Source organism: Myotis daubentonii, chromosome 12, assembly GCF_963259705.1.
Source record: "Myotis daubentonii chromosome 12, mMyoDau2.1, whole genome shotgun sequence".
Taxonomy (NCBI): domain Eukaryota; kingdom Metazoa; phylum Chordata; class Mammalia; order Chiroptera; family Vespertilionidae; genus Myotis; species Myotis daubentonii.
In genome coordinates, this window is record NC_081851.1 from 30,137,128 (window position 1) to 30,162,036 (window position 24,909).

The 24,909-nt window shown below is 46.9% G+C and overlaps 2 protein-coding genes across 4 annotated transcripts in view; one reads left to right on the top strand and one right to left on the bottom strand.

Moving 5' to 3' along the window:
• CTNNA2 (catenin alpha 2) overlaps positions 1-24,909 on the bottom strand; it is a 1,136,278-nt gene that overhangs the window by 363,249 nt on the left and 748,120 nt on the right. The window lies entirely within an intron of this gene.
• Positions 1,082-3,801, top strand: LRRTM1 (leucine rich repeat transmembrane neuronal 1). The gene is made up of 2 exons (XM_059659307.1): positions 1,082-1,698; positions 1,822-3,801. Exon 2 carries the CDS (start codon positions 1,881-1,883, stop codon positions 3,447-3,449), a length of 1,569 nt encoding a protein of 522 aa, XP_059515290.1. The 5' UTR covers positions 1,082-1,698; positions 1,822-1,880; the 3' UTR covers positions 3,450-3,801.

Sequence of the window (24,909 nt, forward strand, 5' to 3'; positions counted from 1 at the left end):
AGCTACTTGGTAAAAGAGAGAGAGTTCATTGTAAGACCCCCATCTATGCATGACTGTGAACGGAAATCATCAGGCAAAGACCTCTTCCAACTTAGGAGACACAATTTAGTAACAGTCTCAAAGTTCAATTAGGGATGTGTGCATGGAGGGAGGAGGCACCATTATGGTTACTTTAAACCACCCCTTCTCTAGCGCGTTCTCCTGGAGCGGGGTGCACCACCAGCAGCCTCCGGGGCCACAGCAGAATCCTTCTCTAATCCACCACAGACCCGGGAGATCCATGGACACCGGGGAAGCCCAGCGGGATCTCAGGCAAGACTCCCTGTAAACAGACCTACATTTCTGCTGCTCTGGGTCTCCAACCACCGGGACCTGGAAGGCTTCCCAAACCCGCGGGAAGCATCCTCGCATCCCCCCACCCGCCACCTAGAAGCCTGGCTGACTGCACAACTCCGGAGCCCACGCGGGGGTGGGGGGAGAGGGAGTGTGAGCCAAGCCCCCGCAGTCATTGCTTTCCTCTCTCTTCTCTCAAGTTGCTTTTCTAAAGCAAAGAACCAAATGTTGATTTCTCTCCAGATCCCTACGTATCCCTTACACGTCGGCAGCTTTAAAGTGGGAGGGGGACTATCCCAAAAAGGGAAAGGGGGGGAGAGAACAGAATGATTCGGTTTCCCACTTGGAAATATCTCACTGTGGACCATGCAAGCCCATACCTCCATCCACCCCCCTCCCCTTTTTGGTGAAATATGGGCAAATGCGGTGAAAGTGTTTTCCATTTCATCAAAGAACCTATCTTACTTTCGTGATTCGGTGAAATGTTGGTTTTATGCCCACCCCTTTTCAATCTGCCCATGTCTGAGGTGCTCCGGGAAGACGCACAATCGTGAGCAGCTTACGACACTCAGTGAGCAGTAGGTGCCTGTGCAAGCTCGCGCCGCACACCGCCTGGCGGAGGCGAGGAGCCTGGGCGCCGCTCCCCGCTCCCCGCGCCCTGCGCCCCGCGCCCCGCGCCTCCCCGCCGCCCGCGCCTCCCCGCCGCCCGCCGCCCGCCGCCCGCCGCCCGCCGCCCGCCGCCCGCAAAGCATGAGCGAGCCCGCTCTCCGCAGCCGCCCGGGGCGCGAATGGCAGGCTGTCTCCACGGACTACGAGGTGGCGCCGGTCAGTGGTCCTTTCCAATGACGGACATTAACCAGACTGTCAGATCCTGGGGAGTCGCGAGCCCCGAGTTTGGAGTGCTTTCCCCCCGCCGCGTCACAGACCGAACTGCAGAGGGAAAGGACGGCGGTGGGAAGGCGAAGCCCGGCCCCGGCACGTAGTTGGGAAACTTGCGGGTCCTAGAAGTCGCCTCCCCGCCTCGCCAGCCGCCCTTGCGGCCCCGAGCCGAGCCGAGCAGCAAAGTGAGACATTGTGCGCCTGCCAGATCCGCTGGCCGCGGAGCGGGGCTGCCTCGGATACACAGAGGGGTCTTCTCTCGCCCTGCATATAATTAGCCTGCATACAAAGGGAGCAGCTGAATGGAGGTTGTCACTCTCTGGAAAAGGGTGGGTAAGACACTTTTTAATTAAATTCTTTCCCGAAGATTTTTTTTTTCCCTCCCTTTTCTTTGCTGCAGCATCTAACATGGACCACATCACCATCCCTTTGATCTTTCCGTGGCTGTGAACTTTGTATGCTGCCCAGCTTTCTGCATGCTTAGAGGTGAACGTGCGGCTCTGGGGAGGGGGGGTCCTTCTTTATTTCAATATATTTATTTGATTTTTTTTTTTGCCCTTTTCTCCCCCTCCCCCCGCTCCCTCTCCCTCGGAATAAAATATGATGTAGATTTCTGACCGAGCGCTTCCAATGGACATTCTCCAGCCTCTGTGGAAAGATTCTCGCTAATGGATTTCCTGCTGCTCGGTCTCTGTCTACACTGGCTGCTGAGGAGGCCCTCGGGGGTGGTCTGGTGTCTGCTGGGGGCCTGCTTTCAGATGCTGCCCGCCGCCCCCAGCGGGTGCCCGCAGCTGTGCCGGTGCGAGGGGCGGCTGCTGTACTGCGAGGCGCTCAACCTCACCGAGGCGCCCCACAACCTCTCCGGCCTGCTGGGCTTGTCCCTGCGCTACAACAGCCTCTCGGAGCTGCGCGCCGGCCAGTTCACGGGGTTAATGCAGCTCACGTGGCTCTATCTGGATCACAATCACATCTGCTCGGTGCAAGGGGACGCCTTTCAGAAGCTGCGCCGAGTGAAGGAACTCACGCTGAGTTCCAACCAGATCACCCAACTGGCCAACACCACCTTCCGGCCCATGCCCAACCTGCGCAGCGTGGACCTCTCCTACAACAAGCTGCAGGCGCTGGCGCCCGACCTCTTCCACGGGCTGCGGAAGCTCACCACGCTGCACATGCGGTCCAACGCCCTCCAGTTCGTGCCCGTGCGCATCTTCCAGGACTGCCGCAGCCTCAAGTTTCTGGACATCGGATACAATCAGCTCAAGAGCCTGGCGCGCAACTCCTTCGCCGGCTTGTTCAAGCTCACCGAGCTGCACCTGGAGCACAACGACTTGGTCAAGGTGAACTTCGCCCACTTCCCGCGCCTCCTGTCCCTGCACTCCCTCTGCCTGCGGAGGAACAAGGTGGCCATCGTGGTCAGCTCGCTGGACTGGGTTTGGAACCTGGAGAAGATGGACCTGTCTGGGAACGAGATCGAGTACATGGAGCCCCATGTGTTTGAGACCGTGCCGCACCTGCAGTCCCTGCAGCTGGACTCCAACCGCCTCACCTACGTCGAGCCCCGCATCCTCAACTCCTGGAAGTCACTAACGAGCATCACCCTGGCCGGGAACCTCTGGGACTGCGGGCGCAACGTGTGCGCCCTGGCCTCGTGGCTCAGCAACTTCCAGGGGCGCTACGATGGCAACTTGCAGTGCGCCAGCCCCGAGTACGCGCAGGGCGAGGACGTCCTGGACGCCGTGTACGCCTTCCATCTGTGCGACGAAGGCGCCGAGCCCACCAGCGACCACCTGCTCTCGGCCTTCACCAACCGCAGCGACCTGGGCGCCCCTGCCGGCTCGGCCACCACGCTCACTGACGGCGGGGAGGGGCAGCCCGACGGCACGCAGGAGCCGGCCACGGTGGCTCTCCCTGGCGGCGAACACGCGGAGAACGCCGTGCAGATCCACAAGGTGGTCACCGGCACCATGGCCCTCATTTTCTCCTTCCTTATCGTGGTCCTGGTGCTCTACGTCTCCTGGAAGTGTTTCCCTGCGAGCCTCAGGCAGCTCAGACAGTGCTTTGTCACGCAGCGCAGGAAGCAAAAGCAGAAACAGACCATGCATCAGATGGCTGCCATGTCTGCCCAGGAATACTACGTTGATTACAAACCCAACCACATCGAGGGGGCCCTGGTGATCATCAATGAGTATGGCTCCTGCACCTGCCACCAGCAGCCCGCGAGGGAATGCGAGGTGTGATTGTCCCCCTGGTTCTCAACCTGTGCGCTACCAAATAGGCCTGGGCGGCCGGGCTGGGGTCTCCTTGTCTAAGCTCTGATCCGCTCCTGGACTGAAACTGTAAGGGGATCGCTCCCAGAGACTTGACATTTTAGCTTTATTGTGTCTTAAAAAAACAAAAATGAAATAAAACACAACAAAAAAACCCCACCCCACAACCTTCAGGACAGTCTATCTTAAATTTCATATGAGAACTCCTTCCTCCCTTTGAAGATCTGTCCATATTCAGGAATCTGAGAGTGTAAAAAGGTACCAATCATTGATTTTTTTTTTTTTTTTGGTAAATGTTTAAAAAATAAAATAGCATTTACAGTTTTTACAGACTGGAGTAACCTAAATGAATTGTGACCTGTGTTAAAAGAGAAGCAACAGTTACAATTTCCTTCTCTGGGGGGAGGGGAGGGAGGCAGGGGGAGGGGGATGGCTAGGGGCCAGAGGGAAGATCCATACATTCAGAAGCAAAGTGGTCAGACTCAATTTGCAATATGAAGAAAGACAAACAGAGCTTATCAAGTTGCTTTTCTCCACATGACTAAGGACTTAAAAAAAAAAAAAGCCATACCCTTTATATTATTTTTAGGGTGTGCAATGCAATCCAGCCACTTTAAAGCCAGAGAAAGGTGACTGAGGGCTGCGCATCACTGCTCGGCCTTTAAGGCAGAGATCACTGCAAATGGCTTTTAGAAGGCAGTGCCAGCCAGTTTGTCCTGTTAACGAGAAACCTTTTTATTTTTTGCACTTAATATAACCATCTTCCAAATCAATTCAAAATCTCAGCCCGGAACGCCACTGGTTCTATTTCTCCAATGCCTTTGAGTCACCAGACATAGTAGCATTTGTGCCCTTTCCCTTACTCTTTTCTCTGAGAGACCCAGGCTCTCAGCTCCTGCTCTCTGTGGTCTGACTGAGGGGAATGAGACAATTCAAATGTCTGCTGATGCGAGCTGTGCTTTCTGGAGCACATTGCTAAGATTGCAGCAGGCGTAGGCTCTCAGCGGGGACAGCACCCTCCTAGTTACTGTGGGGAACAGTCAGAAAAATCCTGCCTCAGAATGAGCAATGCTTGGCAGCAGGAGAGGTCAGGGGCAGACAGGATGCAGAAGTGATGTGTATGGGGTGGGGCGGGGTGGGGGTGGGGGGAAGGTCACCATTGGAATCCTTCACTGAGATGGGGTTCATTTGTTAATCCAGGACAGAAGCTCCCTCTCCTCAGATAGCCTTTCTGTGTAATGCTCGCTTTCCCTGTGTTGTTTCACTTTTTTCCTTGTCGGGACCAATGGCGGCCCCTTCCCACCCTTCTTAGGTTTCCAGGACCAACGTTGAGATGTAGGTTGTATATTGAAGGGTATTGCTTGGTGGGGGTGTGGGGAAGGAGGTGGAGGAGGAGTGCGTGTGTTGGATGGGAGGGGTCTTTCACTCGCTAACAATTTAAGCCAATGTATGATTGAAATAAACTGTCATGGGTGGCAGATGGCGAACACGGAACCGATGTTGTCCATGTCCAGAAGTCTTTCTCAAACTCAGGTGGCTCCCCCCTCTGAAGGAGCCTGCAGACTAGCATTTTTCTGTTTCCCTTCTCTCTCTCTCTTTTTTTTTTTTTAAGAGATAAGTCCACACAGCAGGAAGAGGGTTGGAAAGACCTACCCCACCATTTCCCAAAAATGCAAATGCCACCAGCCCCTACCTACAGAGGCACAATCAGCTGTTTGAAATGCAGAATGGCATCACTCTGAGATTTACTTAAACTGTGGATTGGTAGTAGATTTCTGTTCTGCCTGCAGAGAAACCCATATGCTTAACAATACTGCTTCTAAGAGGCCCTTTCAAGAGAAGTCATCTACAAATTTCTCTGAAAATGTTAAGCCTTGGGGGACAGCCGCCCCCCTCCCCCACTCCATACACAGACCAGCTTAGGAAACTTCATCTTGCTTTGTTTGTAATTAAAACATGACATTATGTCACACCATTTAGACGCGGTGTCCTAGAAGAGAGATGCCTTGTTTGAGAACTTTGAGGAGGGGGTCTGGCTTTGGGCTAAGCACAATCATTTGGGGCTGCTGTTTTAAAGAGCATGTAACGGGGGTGGGGGTGGGGGAGGGAGTGGGGGTAGCAGGGACAAGGATCTCTTGGGGATGTGTCTCCCATCTTAAACTCCACTAATGAGGCCTCTCCAGAAGAAGACATACATTTTTTTGGAGAGAGAAAAAAAATCCCCAAATTCTGGCAACTGAAAGAAATCTAGGATTCCATTGATTTAACCTCCTCATAGGAAAACTACTGGATTTCAGTGCCAAAAGCTGCTCTGATTTGGTGAATTAAGGGCTGTGCTGGTGTGCTTACAGGGAACTCTTCTAGAAGCAAAGCCCTTCTGGCAAACATCGGAACCACAGGTTCCCCTGCCCGCTAGAAATGGGGATATTGGAAACTGCAGAGTTTGATTGCCTATCCCCAAGGCTTGCTTTCTTCTTTTTTCTATGTGGCCCCGAGAAAAGAGAGAAGAAAATCGAGCTTTATTTTCTGCTGCTGCACTCTCCCCCCACCATAGGACTAATTAACCACATACATAGAAGATCTTAAGTCCATGTAAATATAATGAATGACCACTCTAAAGAGAAATCTGCAACCTGAGACCTGGAGAAGGGATGATGGCTGAGAACGCTGTGTTCTCACTTGGCCTGTGTGCAGCTGTATGTCTGCATTGTGTGTCTTTGTAGGCAGGTCAATACGTTTCCCACGCAAATGGAGGTATTTAGCTCTCATTATTTCATGCCCCCCGTGCCTCCGGGTTCAGAGGATGGCAAGGGGGAAGGAGAAGGCTAGACTAAGGGAAATCCGTAGTTTTAACTAAGGCTCTGTGACACTTGAAATCTTTTCTTTCTCAAATTAATTAATCTTTCAGCTTCAAGAAACTTGCTCTGACCCCTCTAAGCAAACTACTGAGCATTTAAAAGAGAATCTCATTTTTAAAGGTGTAGCACCTCTTTTTCAGTTCTTCCCACAGAGGGTGCTGATCTCATTATCCTGTGCCATCTGAAAAGGATTGAAGGCCACAGTTCACTTATCTCCTGGGGAATCATGATGAATTAACCCTCCATCTGCAGTACCTTCCCAGCTTATTAAAGTTCAGCCAGAGTGTAGAGGTGTTTCAAATATTTATATAGAAAAAAAGTCTCTTCAAATGACAAATGACACTCTCATCCCAGTCTTAGCCCTGGTGGTGTTTTAGGTTGGGTCAGAGGGAGCAAGTTAAATGCAACCCATCTGGTGGCCTCGCACAGAGGAAAGACACCCCTGACACGCAGGCTTCAGCCCTGATCCTTGACACCAGCTGTCCCACTCCCGTACCAGGCCCCTACGACTAAAAAGTTGCCATCGCAAAGAAAAGGTTATTCCGGGAATCAGAAATTGTTTTAATCCATTTTTTAGATTCTCCCAGGCTCCTCCAGACATTTGGGATGACTTAGCATCAACAACGCATTTGTGCAGATGTGTAAGTGATCAGAGGGGCAAACACCACTTGCTAGTCCTCTCAAGTTTCCTGAACAACTGCACACAGATCACTGGAGGGCTCCAGGGCCGCCTGTCTTCTGGGGTTATATGAATCGATTGCCAGCAAGTTGGGTTCCCATTCTGTCTGCCACGTGGAATAGGGCACTGGTGGATCACCCATCTTGGCAAAATGAAAGGCATGCCCCTCTCACGGAGAACTTTACTGAAAGACCAGGCTTTCTATCTGCTTTGGACAATGGGTCTCCAATGACTTGGAGTAGTCAAAATAAGCCCACTTTTCACCTCTGGACAGGTGGTTATGCTGGCTGACTCGGGTTTGCCATTGGATGAAATGTCAAATAGCATGAATATGACTATTAAACAGGCTCCTGAAATATATTTTGACAGAAGTTGAGGGATACGCACACACATACACACACAGATGCGCATGCCATGACTTAGCTATAACCACACACACGTACATATATATTGCTATATGTACATATATATCCACATGTATAACCACACAAATGGTCACATTATATAACAACCCTGCAGCATTAATTACTCCCCTACTTTGTTCTTGTAGGCTTAAACTTGTACTCAGGAAGGGACCTGTTAAGTTAGTCACAATTAAGGTATAAAGGACTGAGTGGGCTGATGGCATTTCAGGCATTAGTTAATGAGCTGGCAGGAGCTTTGCAGGCTGGGAGATCTGGGCTCTCTTGCCACCGGGGAGTAAGAGCTCCCTAGTGGTAAGAGTGAGCAGATGGTAACACATTCTTTTAAGAGTATGCTCCAAACTAATGAGTTCCACCTCAGGGTTAGGTAATATATATTTTATGTTAAAAAAAAAAAGCTCTACTCTGATTTTTTTCCAGGGATCCGGAAGGCAATGTTCTTACTCCTCGCTGGGCACCATTAGCCTTCCTCAATTAGACACAATTTTGAAATGTCTTTGGTTTTCTGCTCAAAGCCAAGGGCCTGGCTACTACATCCTTAAGGTTCAGTTGGAGATATAAATGAGATGGAGGACATGAATTCATTGAGTGGTGACTTGGTATGGGAGCCTTATGTAGATTTCAAAATGTGAGAGAGTTCCAGGAACCTTATCTTTACATGAGGAACTGGGGTTTAGAGAGGTTAAATACTTTGTGCAGAGTCACCCAGCTAGTAATTGGTGGTCCTGATATTCAGTTTGGTACCCTTTTCACTGCACCCCGTGTCCTCTTTCCTTGAATGGTTGCTTCCTTTTTCTCCTTCACCAGCAAAGAGCCTAAGACTAGCCTGGTCACAGGGAACAGGGTCACCATATTCACGTTGGATGACATGGGTGCCGTGTTCGAATCCTGAAATTCTCCTGCCTTTGTTTGCTTTGGCTTATGGTAATTGGGCAATATGGACCACTGGCAAGAGAGGAGACCTCTCACAGGCTTCCAGAAGCAGAAATATCCAGGTAATTACCCATCCCAAACTCTAACCAGAGGATTTTTGACTCAGAGAGTACAAGATATAGGCAACTATTACTGTTGGGGATTTACTTACATTTATTTCTTAGTCATTAAATGTGCTAAGTTTCTATGACAAAGTGGTTTTCAACCAGGGGCAAATTTGCCACCCAAGTAACAATAAGTGATATCTGGGAACATTTTGATTTTTGTACATGGGGGGTGGGGGTGAAGCTACTGGCCTCCAGTGGGTGGAGGTCAGGGGTCCCTCTAAACATCCTACAATGCAAAGGGAAGCCCCCACAACAAGGAATCATTGGCCTAAGTGTCACGAGTGAGAAACTACCACACAGTCTAAAGCATGAGGCTGTCTGAACCACTGGGCTGGGCTCTGGCCTTTCTGACCAGTTAGGTTTTGGTTCACTTAGATCAATTCTCTTTTCATCCCCCTCCTCCTTGCCACAGAACTGGACGTCTAAGTTAAAAACCCCTGGGTTGGTTGCTAATGAGCAAGAGGACCTGAAGGTAGCATATGTTTCTCAAAGAACATGTGGCAGAACTTAAAGTAAGTGGGACGATCCTCGTCAGAACCCTCCCTTGACCCACAAAAAAAAAACCAAAAAAACAAAACAAACAAACAAAAAAAACCAGTATCTCATTTAGGTACAGGAAAAAAAATCAAGTTAACAGTGGGTATTTAATTAAGAAGGAAAATGAGACACTTGACATTTCTCTCAGGAGGTAGGCCACCTTCCTGGGTTTTCTCCTCCCACCAAGTCTGGGCTTCCATTTAAAAAATTAAGGTAGTTAGTCTAGTGCAGCAGTTCTCAACCTGTGGGTCGTGACCCCTTTGGGGGTTCAATGACCCTTTCACAGGGGTCGCCTAAGACAGGGGTGGGCAAACGTTTTGACTCGAGGGCCACAATGGGTTCTTAAACTGGACTCAGAAGAAGGAGCTGCGGCTGTGTTTCCCGACATTGCCATGTTAACACTGCTGCTGGTGAAGGAGCGGAGGGGAGAGCAAGAGAACCCTCCGCTCTTTCGGCTCCGCGGGCCGGAGAGAACAGCCGAACGGCTGTAGTTTGCCCACAGCTGGCCTAAGACCATCAGAAAACACATATATAATTACATATTGTTTTTTGTGATTAATCATTATGCTTTAATTATGTTCAATTTGTAACAATGACATTGGGGGTCATCACAACATGAGGAACTGTATTAAAGGGTCGCGGCATTAGGAAGGTTGAGAACCACTGGTCTAGTGAGTAGGTAGACATATTAATCAGGGAAATGATCTCAGACCTTAGAAACAGGATGGTCTAGAGATGCAGGCATTAAAAAAATGAAATGTATTTGGGGCCAGACCAGCAAGAGTTCATGAGCATATGACATGATGAGGGAACTGGAGAGGTCAGTTCACATTCAAATGGTCCTGGTTGATCAAACACTCTGTAGGCCAGATCAAGTGTGTGCTCTGGGAATTCAGGGTCCAGAACTGAGAAGTGTGGCCTTTAAGCCGTGTGTGTGTGTGTGTGTGTGTGTGTGTGTGTTTCAGAGAGGAAAGGAGAGGGAGAGAGATAGAAACAAAGATGAGAGAGAATCATTGATTGGCTGCCTCCTGTAGGTTCCACACTGGGGATCCAGCCTACAACCGGGAATTGAACCATGACCTCCTGGTTCATAGGCCGACACTCAACCACTGAGCCACGCTGGCTGGGCTAAAGCTGGTGCTCTTACTCACTTGCCTTGGGTTCCTCTGGTGAGGTCTTACTGAATGGGCTTTCATCCAGGTATTCCCTAGGAATCTTCCAGTCTGGGCTTCTAATGTTATCATCACCCCCCACCCCCTGCCAAGAATAAAAATCAAAACAAATGCAGTTGTCAAGCTAGTGTCACTTCACCAGAAAATGAAAATTCCCCTGCACTCCCATTCCCCAGAAATTCTGCTTCATTGGGCTCCCTGCATGGGAATGAGCAAAGGTAAATTAAAAAACCACCGAGAGACAGGGCCTCAGAGAGGAGGTGGGCATGCTGGAAAACAGATGAGCAAGCACAGGCATGTGTGGGCAGGAAAGTAGGGTTTTCAGAATGTTCAGGAAGAGACAAAAGGAAATCCTAGAGAGGATACACTCACTCACACTCACCCACACGTGAGAGCTCAGACACGGGATGTGCTGGGAAGTAGACTCAATTTTAAAAAATTAAAAAATCTGATGAATGCCACTGGGGTAGGGGTGGGGGTGGGGATGGGGCAGAGAAACAGTACAGGAAAACATTTGTAAAGGACTCCTAAAATAACTTACTACATTGGGAGTAAGTGGTTACAATGCCTATTAGGAGTTCAGAGCCCTTTTGTAAAATGAGAAGGGGAGGAGGAAAGAGGGAGATATTGAGGAAAATAAAAGGCAAGGTGGGTAAGAGGAGGAGAGAGGGGAAAAAAGAGAATGAAAGGGCAAGAGAGTGATTTTCAAGACTTACCCTTTATGTTGCTCAAATAATCACCATAAGGATCTGTAATACACCAACTCCACTGCTCCACCCTTTTTAGTAATTTCTTTCTTTATTCTGACCTATCAGGTTGGCTCTTTGCTTCTTCTCAATGTAATGTTGGCAAGTCAATCCCCTCCTACATTACGAGAAAAATGTATTCATCATCTAGCCGCATCCTTCTTTCTCTCGCTTAGCAAGGAGGGCGCTTCTCAACCCTGGCTGTGCACTGGGACCACGGGGGAGCTTTCATAAATACTGATGTCTGGGTCCCTCCCCAAGAGATTCTGCTTCAATTGACCTGGAGTGTGGCTTTGGCGAGGGCATTTTTTTGAAGCTTCCCAGGTGATCCTGAAGTTTAGCCAAGGTTGAGAAGCAGCGGGTCACAGACAAGAACCGAAGTGTGCACAGCTCAGCAATCTGAGATTCACAAGTCTGGCTGCGGCTTTTTAAAATATATAGCTGGCTGCGGTCTGGACTGTACAGGGTGAGTCTTTTAAAAAAAATTATATATATATATATATATTTTATTGATTTCAGAGAGGGAGAAGGAGAGAGAGATAGAAACATCAATGATGAGAGAGAATCACTGATTGGCTGCCTCCTGCAGGCTTCCAGGGGGGATCAAGCCCACAACTGAGGCATGTGCCCTGACTGGAAATGGAACCATGACCTCCTGGTTCATAGGTTGAGGACGCTCAACCACTGAGCCACTCCGGCTGGGCTGGCCGGGGTGAGTCTTGAGTGAGGAAGCCCCCACTGACTCCACCTGGCGGGGCTGATACTGTGAGAAAGATGGGCAAGCAGAGCTGGGCTTGTCATTGGTTTCTGAGCACTCCATCGTTTACAAAGGGCTGTTTACAAAGAATTGTTTTATTTATTTGAATTCTCCCTGGCGGTCTCGCAAGGCAGACACAGGCTTGTCCCATTTTTTTTTTTTAAAGACAAGAAGTCTCACACCAGACGAGTTTACTTGGTTTGCCCAAGGTCAATGCCACTGCCAGGCCTGGACCCAGAACTGCCTCTTCTAAATTCTGTGTCCTCCCACCTCTACCACTTCCCTTGCCTCCTCTGATTTGTTGTGTCATTATGAGACAGGGCTGGCCCTGCTCAAAACACACAGTCAGTAAGTCTCCCAGGAGGAGTCTTGGACAAGACGTTGTGCCCGTGTTCCTACACCCTCTCCTTCTCCATCTGGATCATGTTTGGCATCACAGTCACAGCACTGCCCCTTTGTGTCCCCACCCCTGCCTCGTGCCTTGCATTCTTTTCTTTGACACAGCAGCCCCATGAGGCCTCGGAGACATCCAAGAAAATGTCAACTCTTTCCAAATACCCCAGCACCAAAATGTTCCCTTTTTGCTCAACCTAAGAGACATCAACTTCTTTGCCAGCAACCCTTTAAATTAAATCCGAGTAGAAAACTGAATCTGAGTAGAAGATTGATGGATGGATGGTCTTCGCTATTCTACCCATGGGTTTGTGCAGCTTGCGAAAGGATCTTTGTGGGAAATAACCTAAGGAAATTGCACCAATGCTAGAATTTCAGGCACTGAAATAGCTGGGCGATGTGCATTTGGACAGGAGACCTGTCCTTCACCCCTCCAATGAAACAATGCAGGCCATTGCTCACAGATAAGACTAGATCTGTCAACAGTGTATAGGGCTTATAATAAAGCCAGGATAAAGACAGAATCTTCCAGTGTACTGTATCTCCTTAAACTAGTGTCCGCTTTAAAAATCATGTACTATATTAGGTGTTCACCATCAGCATGTTTAACTTTGATTAACAATTCTCAGTATGTTTGTCAGGGACCTCCATCCCAGAGTTAGTGAAGTTAGCCGTGAGTAAGAGGGAGAAGGTGGCAAGCGAGAGCTGGATTGGTCTGCCACAGAAAGGTCTGGAAAAGCCAAGTGATACACAATTAATAGAACAATGCAGCAATCTGTCTTCAGCTGGCCAAGGCAATGCTGTCCTTTGTCCCTCAGCTGCAGAACAACCAAGCACTCTGTGATGTTGTCTCACTGTCTCTGCACTTTAGTGATTACATTTGTGGTGAAATCTGTATTTCCCTGCAATTGAATCTCGCTGTGTGTCTCTGTTTTATTTTTAAAATAATGATCCTTCTTGGAATTCAGCCTCACTTCTTCGCCTACTGTCCAGAGCATTTTTATCTGAGTTTCTCATATTGATCTTTTTTGGCACACTATTTCAAAAATCATAAAGATACAAAAAAATCACTATAGGGAAGCAGAGGAGAAACCGCATTGTAATTGAAATGTAACTCAAAGTAACATATCACTCAGATTTTTTTAGTTCTAATTATATTGTTCAACTCAATCAAAGTAACATAGCATTTCTTGTTCAGAGATTAAGTAAATATGCATTGAGTGAAATATAAAATAACTGGACCTGAAGGTGAGGCATTAGCCAAGGTCTAGGTCCACCAGACTCACCGTGGGTGTGATCCATTTATGAAAGGCAACCCTCCCCTGCAAGGGGATTGTTTATTACATACTAGTGTCCTGGTGCACGGATTTGTGCACATTGAAAGGAAATTAATGGGAAGAAATATTTTAATGTCTCTATTTGCATCTTTCTAATGAAAAGAAAACATGATTCTCCCGAGTCTCCTATCTATCTATTCCAGGCCTTCTGGGAGGATCAAATGAGATGAAGCACAGGAAAATGCTTCACAAACATTTGGTTAAACTGTAAAATGTTTGCTTCTGGCTATAAAGCAAGTGGGGCTCCTGGGCTGAAGAAACTCCAAGGAGGCTAGTCGCTAGGGAGAGGAAGCCAGGCATTGCTAGTGACACATTACCTGGCGCCCACAGCCACCAAACAAAGGTGGCTGGGCTGTGGGCCACATTTTGCAGCATGGGGTCTTGGCAGCATTGGGTGTGATTTGGTGGGGTGTCGCTCCAGGGTGGTGGTGTGGCCTGTGTTCCACTTGGGGGAAGCCAAGTGTTGGTTTGTTGGCACCAGGTCCGTGGTGCCATTTATTTTTAAATGGTCAGTGCGCATCATGGCAGCTCCTGCTTTGAGTGTCTGCCCCCTAGTGGTCAGAGTGTGTCATAGCTACAGGTTGGAGGGAAAGACACAGCCATAGAGATAAAGACAGAGATAGAGATAGAGATAGAGATAGAGATATATAGATACATAGAGATAGATATAGATGATATACATATAGATATAGATATAGATATAGATATAGATATAGATATAGATATAGATATAGATATAGATATAGATATAGATATAGATATAGATATAGATATAGATATAGATATAGATATAGATATAGATGATATAGATATAGATATAGATATAGATATAGATATAGATATAGATATAGATATAGATATAGATATAGATATAGATATATAGATATAGATAGATATAGATATAGATATAGATTGTACTTAGTAGGTGCCTCGCTAAATCCTTAACATTTTCTCAGTTAAACCCTGCAACAAACCTTCAACCCTCCTTGTCTAGAGAAATATTAATGTGCTTATTTTACAGGTAGGCAAACTGAGGTTTAGAGAGGCACAAGGACTTGCTCAAAGTCACTTACCCTAGTAGGGAGTGTCAAACTATGACTATGGAGATAACAATGCTTGGGTTCAAATTCTGAGGGAAGTTGCCAAGTTACTTAACCTTAACTTATTTAACTTACACTGATCCTCAATTCCTTTGTCTATAAAATGGAATTAGGATTGTTATAAGAATTAAATAAGCTGATATTAAAAAATTAAATGAGTTATTCTTTGCAAAATACTTTGAACAAGGCCTGGCACAGGTACGTGTTAGATAAGTGTTTTGCTTGCTTGTTTGTTTGTTTTTTAATAAAACCAGGTCACACAGCCAGGGAGGCTCTGAGCAGAACATGAGATACCATGAGATCCAACCCTCTGAGTTCCTGAAGCGCTAGGTCTGCAAGGAGAACCTAGGGAGGCACACTGATGTCGGAGGGCCCACGGGCACCCTTCATAGCTTTGCAACTGGCTCAGGCCTGGCTTCTCTATGGTCCTGTCTGACTTTGTTCTGGTTCTTCATTGGTCTGGCCTTACCACTGAGGTCAGGCAGCCCTGGTGAATGTACCCACCGCTGGAATCCGTGTGTGCCAGGGCTCACACATTCACGCCCCCCATACAGGTTTGGCACCATCTTCCACTTTCCACAGGAACCCAAGGCCACGGGCCAGCTCAAGGATGCGTTGCTCACATGGGGATTTGGCGAGATGGCAAACCTCATTGCCACATCGGAGCTATTTGCTATCTGTAGGCAATTCCTGAAGGTGCAAAGCTGCTACACAGCGTGCGATTGTTATCCAGCTCCCAGACTCTTATTTAATATCGGCAAGATGAAATCATACCGGCCCCCGGGACACTCAGCACACATCTTCAGCTGTAACAGATTTGCTGGTGTTTACTGAAAGATGTTTTTGCTCTGCGCACCAACAGCTCCAGTTTGGTGCTGAACAAGCTAAGGGACGAAACAACACATGGGAGCAGGGCTCTCTCTTTGGGGACAGGGCTCAGGCTTCCAGAGGCAGAATCTGAGTTCCCACTTTGCGGCTGATTTGCTGCCGGCACTTGGGCGAGTCAGTTGCACCGGTCCAGGCCTTTCCTCTCTCATCTGTGTCTCTGGCTTTCCTTCTAGTTACTCAATTTGGTAGGCAGGGTATGAGTTAAGAAGGGGAAGGAACGTTGGCATCATTTCCAATGCATTTTCTTTTCTGTTACTTATTGACAGGTAAAGTATGAGCTCATCAAACTTCTACCCTCCCTAGAGATGTACCCAGCACCACACACACAGACTGTTTGGTCAGAGGGAACGCACGAGTTTATATCTAGAGAAATTCGATATTAAAGGTCATTTGTTTCCAAGCCACTGCCTGTTCCTTGTGATCCACTCACAGAATGATTGGAGAATGCTCTGCCCTGGCTTTGGACAGGGGAAATGGGCACATTTTCGCCAAAGTGAAAACCCAGCACAGGAATCATACTACCAGGGAAAGCTGTAGCTATGAGGAAATTGAGGACACCCTTCTCCTTAGTGTTTTGTATCTTTGGTGACTGGTTTTCTGTGGGTTTGTTGTCTTTTTCCCTTCCCTTCTTATCTCTCTTCTGTCTCCCTTGCTTCCTGCCTGCCTTTCTTTCTTTCCTCTTTCTTCTCTTCTTCTTCTGCCTGTGTCTTTTTTTTTTTTTTTTAAGAGAGGAAGGGAGAGGTAGAGAGAGATAGAAACATCAATGATGAGAAAGAATCATTGATCGGCTGCCTCCTGAACATTCCCCCCATTGGGGATTGAGCCCACAACCTGGGCATGTGCCCTAACCAGGAATCAAACCGTGACTTATTGGTTCACAGGTCAAGGCTCAACCACTGAGCCAGGCTGGTTGGACCCTCCTAACCTTCTTCTAAATATTTTTACGGAGTTTGTAGTTATGAGTTACACTATGCATTCTCAATGGGAGCAATACAGAACCAAGGGGGTAAAAACTGGTTCTTGGGAGGGCAAAAATAAAACTTGTGTGTATGAAGCATAGATCAGGGGTCCTCAAACTACGGCCCGCCAAAAACATTTATCCGGCCCGCTGGGTGTTTTTGCCACCGCTGTGTGCATAGGAATTTGTTCATAGTTTTTTTTTTAAACTATAGTCCGGCCCTCCAACAGTCTGAGGGATAGTGAACTGGCCCCCTGTTTAAAAAGTTTGAGGACCCCTGGCATAGATGAACACAGAGTATAGAGTATGTAAGCAGATATACAACAGAACTGAATTAACATATCAGAGTAAGGGGGCAATAGGGAAAATTTCTCAAAATATCTCCTTTTGCCGGGGGTGTGGGGGGGGGTGTGATAAAAATGTTTGAGAAACACTGAGACAGACAATGATTAACCTGGGGAAGAGACCACAGCAAAAAGCTAAAGCCCCATGGCAGGCCACCAATTTAAGACTCTGAAAGGTCAAAGGAGGTTTGGTTCCTCGATACTGCAAACCTGGCATTCAGAGATTATTTGAAAAGCCAAGTTTCATTTGGGGAGCTTGGTCTTATCAGCCCCTCCTGTGCTCAACACCTCCCACAGCTGTCTTTGTCTGGAGGCTTCATGATGTATTAGAAAAAATCTATTGGCTATGGAATTAATAGGCAGAGCCCTGGTCCTGGCGCTGCCATTTACTGACTTAGATAAAACACCACCTTTCTGGACCTCAATTCCCTTGCCTGTAAAATTCAGAAACAATGCCTATTCAGCCGGTTTCACTAGGATCTGGTAAGGATCAAACGAGATAATGTAAGTGACAACTTCCAAAGCGGTGCTGTATGCAAAGATTTAAGCAGTGGATGGAGGTGGGCGGTGACATGTGGGTTGCCACCCACACAGTGCAACTTCAGAGGACCGCATGCTTCCAACTCTCCTCCACAGGAGCTGAAATTCCTGCTGTTAGTCACTGCTCCGGATTCAGTCCCTCATGACGCCTCTGTTGAGAGCATACATAGCAGGAAGGGAACTGGACTGTTTGCTTCTGGTGGGAAGGGACCCCCTTGCACCTGACTTTGTTCCTCACCATGGAGCACAGGATCTGACCCCAGTGGGCTGAATGACCTTTAGGCGGGTAATCATTTCCGCTCTCTGAACTTTGGCACCCGCATCTCTCAAATGGCCGTATCAGTGGCTGCAGTGCAGGTTCCTGGGAAGATGATCAGAGAGCTCGTGTGCTGGGTTGGCCACAGTGATAGCTGACAGGAAGTTCTCAAGCAATGTTAGTTCCCGCCCGGTGTCATCAACATGTAGTAACACATTGTGTTTATACAAACAGAGAAGGAGAGAATTCAAAGGCCTTAGAAACAACTACTTTCTAGAAATGGATTCTGAGATGTGGTTAGAAGAGGTGAATTTAAAGAGAATGTTGCCCAGTTGGTGTGGTTCAATGGTTAAGCATCAACCTATGAACCAGGAGGTTATGGTTTCATTCCCAGTCAGGGCACATGCCCCGGTTGCAGGCTTGATCCCCAGTGATTGCTTTTATAAAAGTGTTTTTTTTTCCAAAATAACATTTCTCCCCAGTTCTGCCAACAGATTTGATCTCCAGTCCTCTTTCTCTAAGCAAGCCTTTTCCCACAGCATGTACCTGGTAGACGCCTGGAAGAAGGTAGGGGCAGAAGCCAGCCTTGTTCAATTATAACCCCTTATTATAGCATATCACCGCAGTCCCAAGAGCACGGGTTGCTTTTCTGAGCCCCACACACAGGCTCCTGCCCTGGTCCCCTATCTGTCAGCTGACTAGACACAGAGTTCTCGGACCCCACAGCCCAGCAGCCCTGACTGCAGCAAAACCCAGGTACTCACTCAGCAGTCTGCTGGGCTCCACCGGTTTACCCCGGGCTACCGACCCCCCGAGAACGAGGATGAAAGCAGATGGGAAAGAAGGAAAGGGTCTGCTTGTGTTTTTAGTTTTTACCAGGCTCAGCTTTTCGGGGGGTGGAGGGGAGAAGACTCGTGCTCGGAGCTGGTGCCCTGCCAAGCTGCCTCCCTCCCTGGCTAGTCCAAGCACTCCACCGTCTGTGCAGACTGTATAACAGCAATTTCTGGAAGCACAAGCCAAAGTCTGGGCTAGTCCAGAGGCAGTGGATTCCTGCTATCTGTATGGTGGGGTTTTACTCTCCACCTTAATTCTTTTACAAACTGCCAGCTCTTCGAAGCACATCTGTTCTGGCCAGCTTCTGTTCGTAAAATAACTGCAAGCTTCCTCTCTAGAGAAACCCCCGCCTCTTCTCTACAGCCGGGTGCTTCCACTGACAGTTTGACTCACAGAGAGAGGCTGCGGCAAATATTAAAGAATATTAATAAAAATGAGATGAAACACTGACAGATCTTCCCTCCCCCACCCACAATTTTGCTTTTCTCATGACTCAAATGTATCTTGACAGGAAATTTACTTCTCTGATCCACATCATTTCCCAAAGCAATTTTCCAACAGCAAACATAAATTTGTGGTGATTGCTAAGAGGTTTTCAATCCCTGGGCTAAGGAGGCCACGGGGTTTCAACTTTTCGGCTCACCTTCAGGTAAACACCCATCACTGGGGACATGATCACTGCCGGATGCTGGGTAGCAGCTAAGGGGGAGAGCCTGGAGAAGTGCTCGTCGGTTTCCGGCATAAATGGGCTTGGTGGGGGGGAGATGGTTTGTACATCAAGTCCGAATCTTCAGATGGTAACGAAATCATTAAATAAGAAAATAATTGCCCGAACCCACAACAGCTGTGTTCTCAGATGGCACGTGGCACTAAGTAGACACAATGCCTTTCCATGGCCCTGAACTTTGACCTGGTTACCACAGATCACATTTATCCTAGATCCAAGGTGGGAGTTGAGCACATGTCCTGAGATACACTGTGTGTTCTTTGTGTTGTGTTTGCCTTAGGACTCTAGAAATCAGTATGATCATCATTAGTATCCCCTCCTCATCATTACTTTTGGTACAAAGAGATCTGTTTAGCACCAAAGTGTGTTTTGACCATATACACAGTGAATCTCCTTTGCAATGGTAGTTTCTTTTTTTTAATATTAATATATTTTTATTGATTTCAGTGAGGAAGGAAGAGGGAGAGAGAGATAGAAACATCAATGATGAGAATCATTGATCGGCTACCTCCTGCACACACGATCCTGGGGATCAAGTCCCAAACCTAGACATGTGCCCTTGACCAGAATCAAACCTGGGACCCTTCAGTCTTCAGGCCAGTGCTCTATCCACTGAGCCAAACTAGCTAGGGCCAATGATATTTTCAATCGAGTAGAATTTAGTCTACGGACCTAACTAGATGGAATCACATAAAATAATATATGTGACAGTACTTTAAAAGTGGTAAGGTTTGCCCTAACCGGTCTGGCTCAGTGGATAGAGCATCAGCCCGCGGACTCAAGGGTCCCAGGTTCAATTCAAGTCAGGGGCATGTACCTGGGTTGCGGGCACATCCCCAGTAGGGAGTTTGGAGGAGGCAGCTAATTGATGTTTCTCTCTCATCAATGTTTCTAACTCTCTATTCCTCTCCCTTCTGCTCTGTAAAAAAAAATCAATAAAAATATATTTAAAAAATAAAAATAAAAAGTGGTAAGGTTTGATGAAAACATTTGGCACTGTTATAGTATCTTCCTGCTGTGTCCAAACCAACCTGCAGATGCTGAAGTCATTTGTATTTTCCTCCATATCCCCAGGCCTTCTCTGTCTTTTCCTTTCTTACATACTCATTCAAATTCTCATGGCAATATAATATCTAGTTCAAATTTTAAAGACATCTAAGAAGCCTTTCCTGATGCCTTCAGTTCATGGTGGTCCTTCCTCTATCACAACAGATGTTACAACATTCATGGAGCTTGGCATCCATGTTTGTCAGTCTGGACTGCCCCTGCATATCTTTTCTTCATTGTCTATAGTATTAATTTCCTTATATACCACACATGTATGTCTTGTGTTCCACCATATTCTATTCATGGTCAGGAGACAACTATTTGGATCAGTTCCATTCAGTTAGTTTCTAGGCACCATTGATAATGCAAAGAGAGCAAGATAGGGCTCTGCTCTCAAAGGAATTTTAAACCAGTAGGACAGGTGCAACGCACGCACTTATGAGGACAACCAAAGGTGGGAAAAGGTGCATACTATAACACAGGTGTATCAAAATCCTCTGAGGGTTTTCTCAATTCAGGGAATGGTGGGGAGGAAGAAGAAAGCTTGATAAAGAAGATGGTCCATGCACTGGGTCTGGCTAGGTGGCTGGGATTTAACAGGCAGAATGGAAGGAAAGGGCCTCTCAAGATAATAATCTGTAAGCTGAAGTAGTGTGGACGCAGGCAAGTGAAAGGGAAGCATTGGCCAAGTGCACTGGCAAGGTGCTCAACAGCATATCATGATTTGGTGAGTTTTCGGTGGATACTTAATCAGCATGACCATCTAGAATCTAATTTTATTCAGTTTCAAAAAGAAATGCACCCTATTGCTAACAGGATGAGTTAGTGAGCAAACAACTTAACCACTTTTATATCCTCCCTTTATATTCATTGTTAAAAGGAGACTAGAGTCCAGAGATATGTTTCCTAAGGCTTCCTAAGGGGAGATTTTGCAGAATCATTATGAAATAAGAGCAAGTATTTCAAGACGGTCACTGGAACACCCAAAGCAGAGACAATTTTTGAAAGTGATTTTTGAAGTTGGAAGAGTCATATGGTTTCAACCTGAAGGGACCGGGGGAGGGGTGGTCAGAATCTCACAGGGAAAGGAGGGGTCTCCAAAGGAGGCTGGGTCATAGGCACCTGTGGGTCCATCCTCAGAAAAGGCTCCAGTGACCAAACATATAATGAAACAGCAGTTCTGGCTGGAACCATGTGGAGAGAGACAATGATTGGGTAAGTGGAGGTCACCTGGCCTGAAGATCATCATTAGTGAGAGTTCTGGACCAATACAAGGCCTCTAGGATCAAGAAGGTTTGGTCTGGTATGACAATCCTTAGAGTGACTGAAAGTTAATTTCCCTGGTAAGAGAAAAACCTCTAAGAAGATTAGATGCAATTTTATCATAAAACAAAAGGCAAGTGAAATATTTTCACTCCTGTTGTGAAGTAAATTTTATACCCATTACATTGACTTTTATCCACAAGCCATGCAAACAGAGTGGCTAAAATGTTACTGGTATTTTTTATAAATTTGTGTTTGAAGGGTCATCAGTCAGGAGACCTTTTAATTTCACCTCAAACTTTGAGTGTGTGATAAACATCCCTGAGAAGACTCTGATTTGTATTCTCACTGGGAGTCTGGCTTGTCTGAGTACCCAGTGGGCCCACAGGGGCAAAATATAGAAATATGCTGGATTAATGACTGGGACCCTTGTTAAAAAGACCAGAAGCAAAAGTGACTATCAGCATCTCCACAAATGCCCTAGAGGCAAAGAGAAATCACTCTGAGATAAAAGTGTCAAGGCACCCAGGCTTGGTCTTGAGGCACTGGTTGACTGTCATCAGACATGTATACTTTTGAGTATGACACTGGATGCCCTTCTCAGTGTCCCTAGAGCCAGTCTGAGAATGAAAATTGTGATAAGAGAGATGTCAGTGTGGTAGTGGTTGTTGACAATCTACCCAACAGCCATTCCCATCTTCCTTGTCCATGGCAGCAGTATCAGTAGCCATGATAAAGGCTAAAAAAGCCATAGGCTGGTTTTGCCAGCATCCCTGAAGCCAGGTCATGGCTGACAAGTGGGATAAATGTCTCAGTAATATTTTATTCCTAGAAAAAGTGATGTCTAGGAGGAAATGTCCCTCCTGTTTGAGCCATGAACAGCCATCCTGAATGAACAAGCACAAGGGAAGGTGAGGGAACAGCGCTGAGAGAAACAAGAGACTGGGTATCTGATGACACTACTGTGTCCCGGTGTCCAGCCTGGGACATCCACCTCCAGACCTATTGCTATGTGAGATAATAAACAACTATTGTTCAAGTCATTGGAAAATGAGTGATTCTATTACCCGCAACCATAAGCATCTTACCTGATCCAAATAAATTGTAGATGGAATGGGGTGGAGACAGGAGTGTTTACAAAGCAAAACCCTGATGTTGAACTATTAAGGATCTAGAATAAAAAATGATACCTCTGAGCCCAGGGCTGCATCCTCCTTTACCTCTGTGAGGATTTTGAGGGATTTTCAGAGATGACGAGAAGAATGTGGTTGAAGGTCAGAGAGGATGGAAGGAATAGTGTTAATGGTTTCACAACAGTGAAAAGGCCAAGCAGTGAAGAGACAACTACACTGAAGAGGAAATGAACACTGGAGAGGACATTGGTTAGGGCCATTGCATAGCAGAGTGGAGAGAGGAATGGCCACCACTTCTGTACTGTTCAGGCTTAGTCATGGGAAAGGAGGGGCTGAGGAACTACTCTGGACGGGACCAGAGCTGAAAACTATTGCCAACATCTTTGCAATTGTTCACCTTCATCCTCGAGTGTCCACATTGAGAGTGGGTGGCCTGGTAAGGGGCTCCTTTTACCTTCAAAGGCAAGTAAGATCTGGGAGCATTGTACTTTCTGGAGTTCGTCCTCCTTAACTTCCCAGTAAGACAACTTGATATTTTTAAACTCCATTGTTAGTTCTCCATTTTCATCTTCTAAAAAAAAAACTAGAACTCTTTATTAAGACATTAAAATCATTCAATAAGAACTTGGATAGTCCCACTGGATTGACAATGCCCCTCGCCGTAACTGCCATTGAAGCATGAAGGCAGAATCCCTTCCACTGTGTTGCCATGAATACCATTATTGCATTCACACTCATTGTGCCATGCTGAGGGAAATTGAGACAATGCAAGTGCAAATACCTGGCATGAGGCCTAGAATTAATCACTCAATAATTATTAATGGGCAGCCCCTTCCCTTTCCTTCCTGCTCTCCCTCTCCCCGTCCCTTCTCTTTCCCTCCTGCTCTCCCCCCGCCTCTTATCTTTCTTTCTGACTCCTTCCCTTCCTTCTTTTTCTCTTCCCCCACCCTCCTCTGTCCTTTCTTCTCAGTGAATACCCAGCATATGCAGTGACTGGAGAAATATCCTCCCTGCATAGCTGTGCCTCCAGCTCTTCCCACACACTTCCCAAACACACACTCCCCAGCTTCCCCCAGCTGCAGCTGAGGTCAAGGGGAGGTGGATACAACCTGTCACCATCTGTTGTAACTCATGAAACATCTTCCCACTGAAGCAATGCCATAAAAGGGGGTACTTCCTAGCCTATCAAACAATATTCATTGAAAACCTATTTTAAATATTTGCAAGTTTCATCTCTGGGATTACACTTGTGAGGTTACTGTCTCTGAATGTAGGTCTCACATGTCAGGTCTCTCATGACTTGGCCTTTGACTGTTTATACTCCTTAGAAAATAACTTCTTAAAGCTATTTAATGGCACAGTTTAGTGATTAGAGCCCCAATCTCATGTCCTCTTACTTAAAACTAACTTGTGTATTTCAGATAAAACCCATTTGTAAGATGCCCACTCCCAACTCTCGCCTTCCCGTTTGTCATATCCGCAGAGGCTTTAGATCAGATAGATTCCCATTTATTCAGAAGCTGCCCTCTTGAGCTCCAGCAACTTCATCTCCAGAAGTGTTTCACTTAATAGTCTTGCATCCAACATGTTGGATGGACTTAGTCTTTGAATTTCCAATGAGTTCATAACCCTGGCCTGGGCCTTGGCAAAACAATGTCTTAACAATGCAGCCCTGAGCCAGTACCCGGGAACGTTTCTGCATATAACTCATGTATAATTAATCTCGCCACCCTGGAGGTCCCAGATCCCCATGGATCACCAGACCCAGGGGCAGCATTTTAGCTAAGAGCCAATAGCATTTTAAGACTCTCTTGAGAAGGCAAAGGAAAATGATGGTGCTTCTGTGTAGCTTTTCAAAAAGAAACCTTTCAAGGAGGAAAGTCCACTCACCAACGGAAATAACACTCTGTGTTCACCAGATGCCTTTCCAGGATATCTGAGAGCCCTTAACCAGTGAAATTTTTACCTCTCTGTTTTAAGAGGTAAAAAATAAAGAGGGAAGGTCAGCCTAAGACGAGGCACTCCACTGCTATGCTAAGTGACCTTGCACTGAGATATTTCATCTAAATATATGCTTCCCCATAGGGCTCAAACCCAGGAGGATACCTGTGTTTTTCTTGCATTACTCAAGGCTCCAGACCTTAGGGTGATATGCATACCCTCACTTGAGTGTTGACCTCCTCAGGGCAGTGTGTAGACAAGTGAGCAGTGGACAAAGCTGTAGCCTAGAGACAAAGACCTGGGTCCATCCCCAGTGGTACCTCAGGTGGGTACCTCTGAGCAATGAAAACCTTGTGGTACCTCCCAGGTCCTGGAGCAGAGGCTGGTACCAGTAATCATAATCCACTATTTGTTTTCTACCTTAGGGTTACAGAGCACTACAGCTTGCATGCAGGATC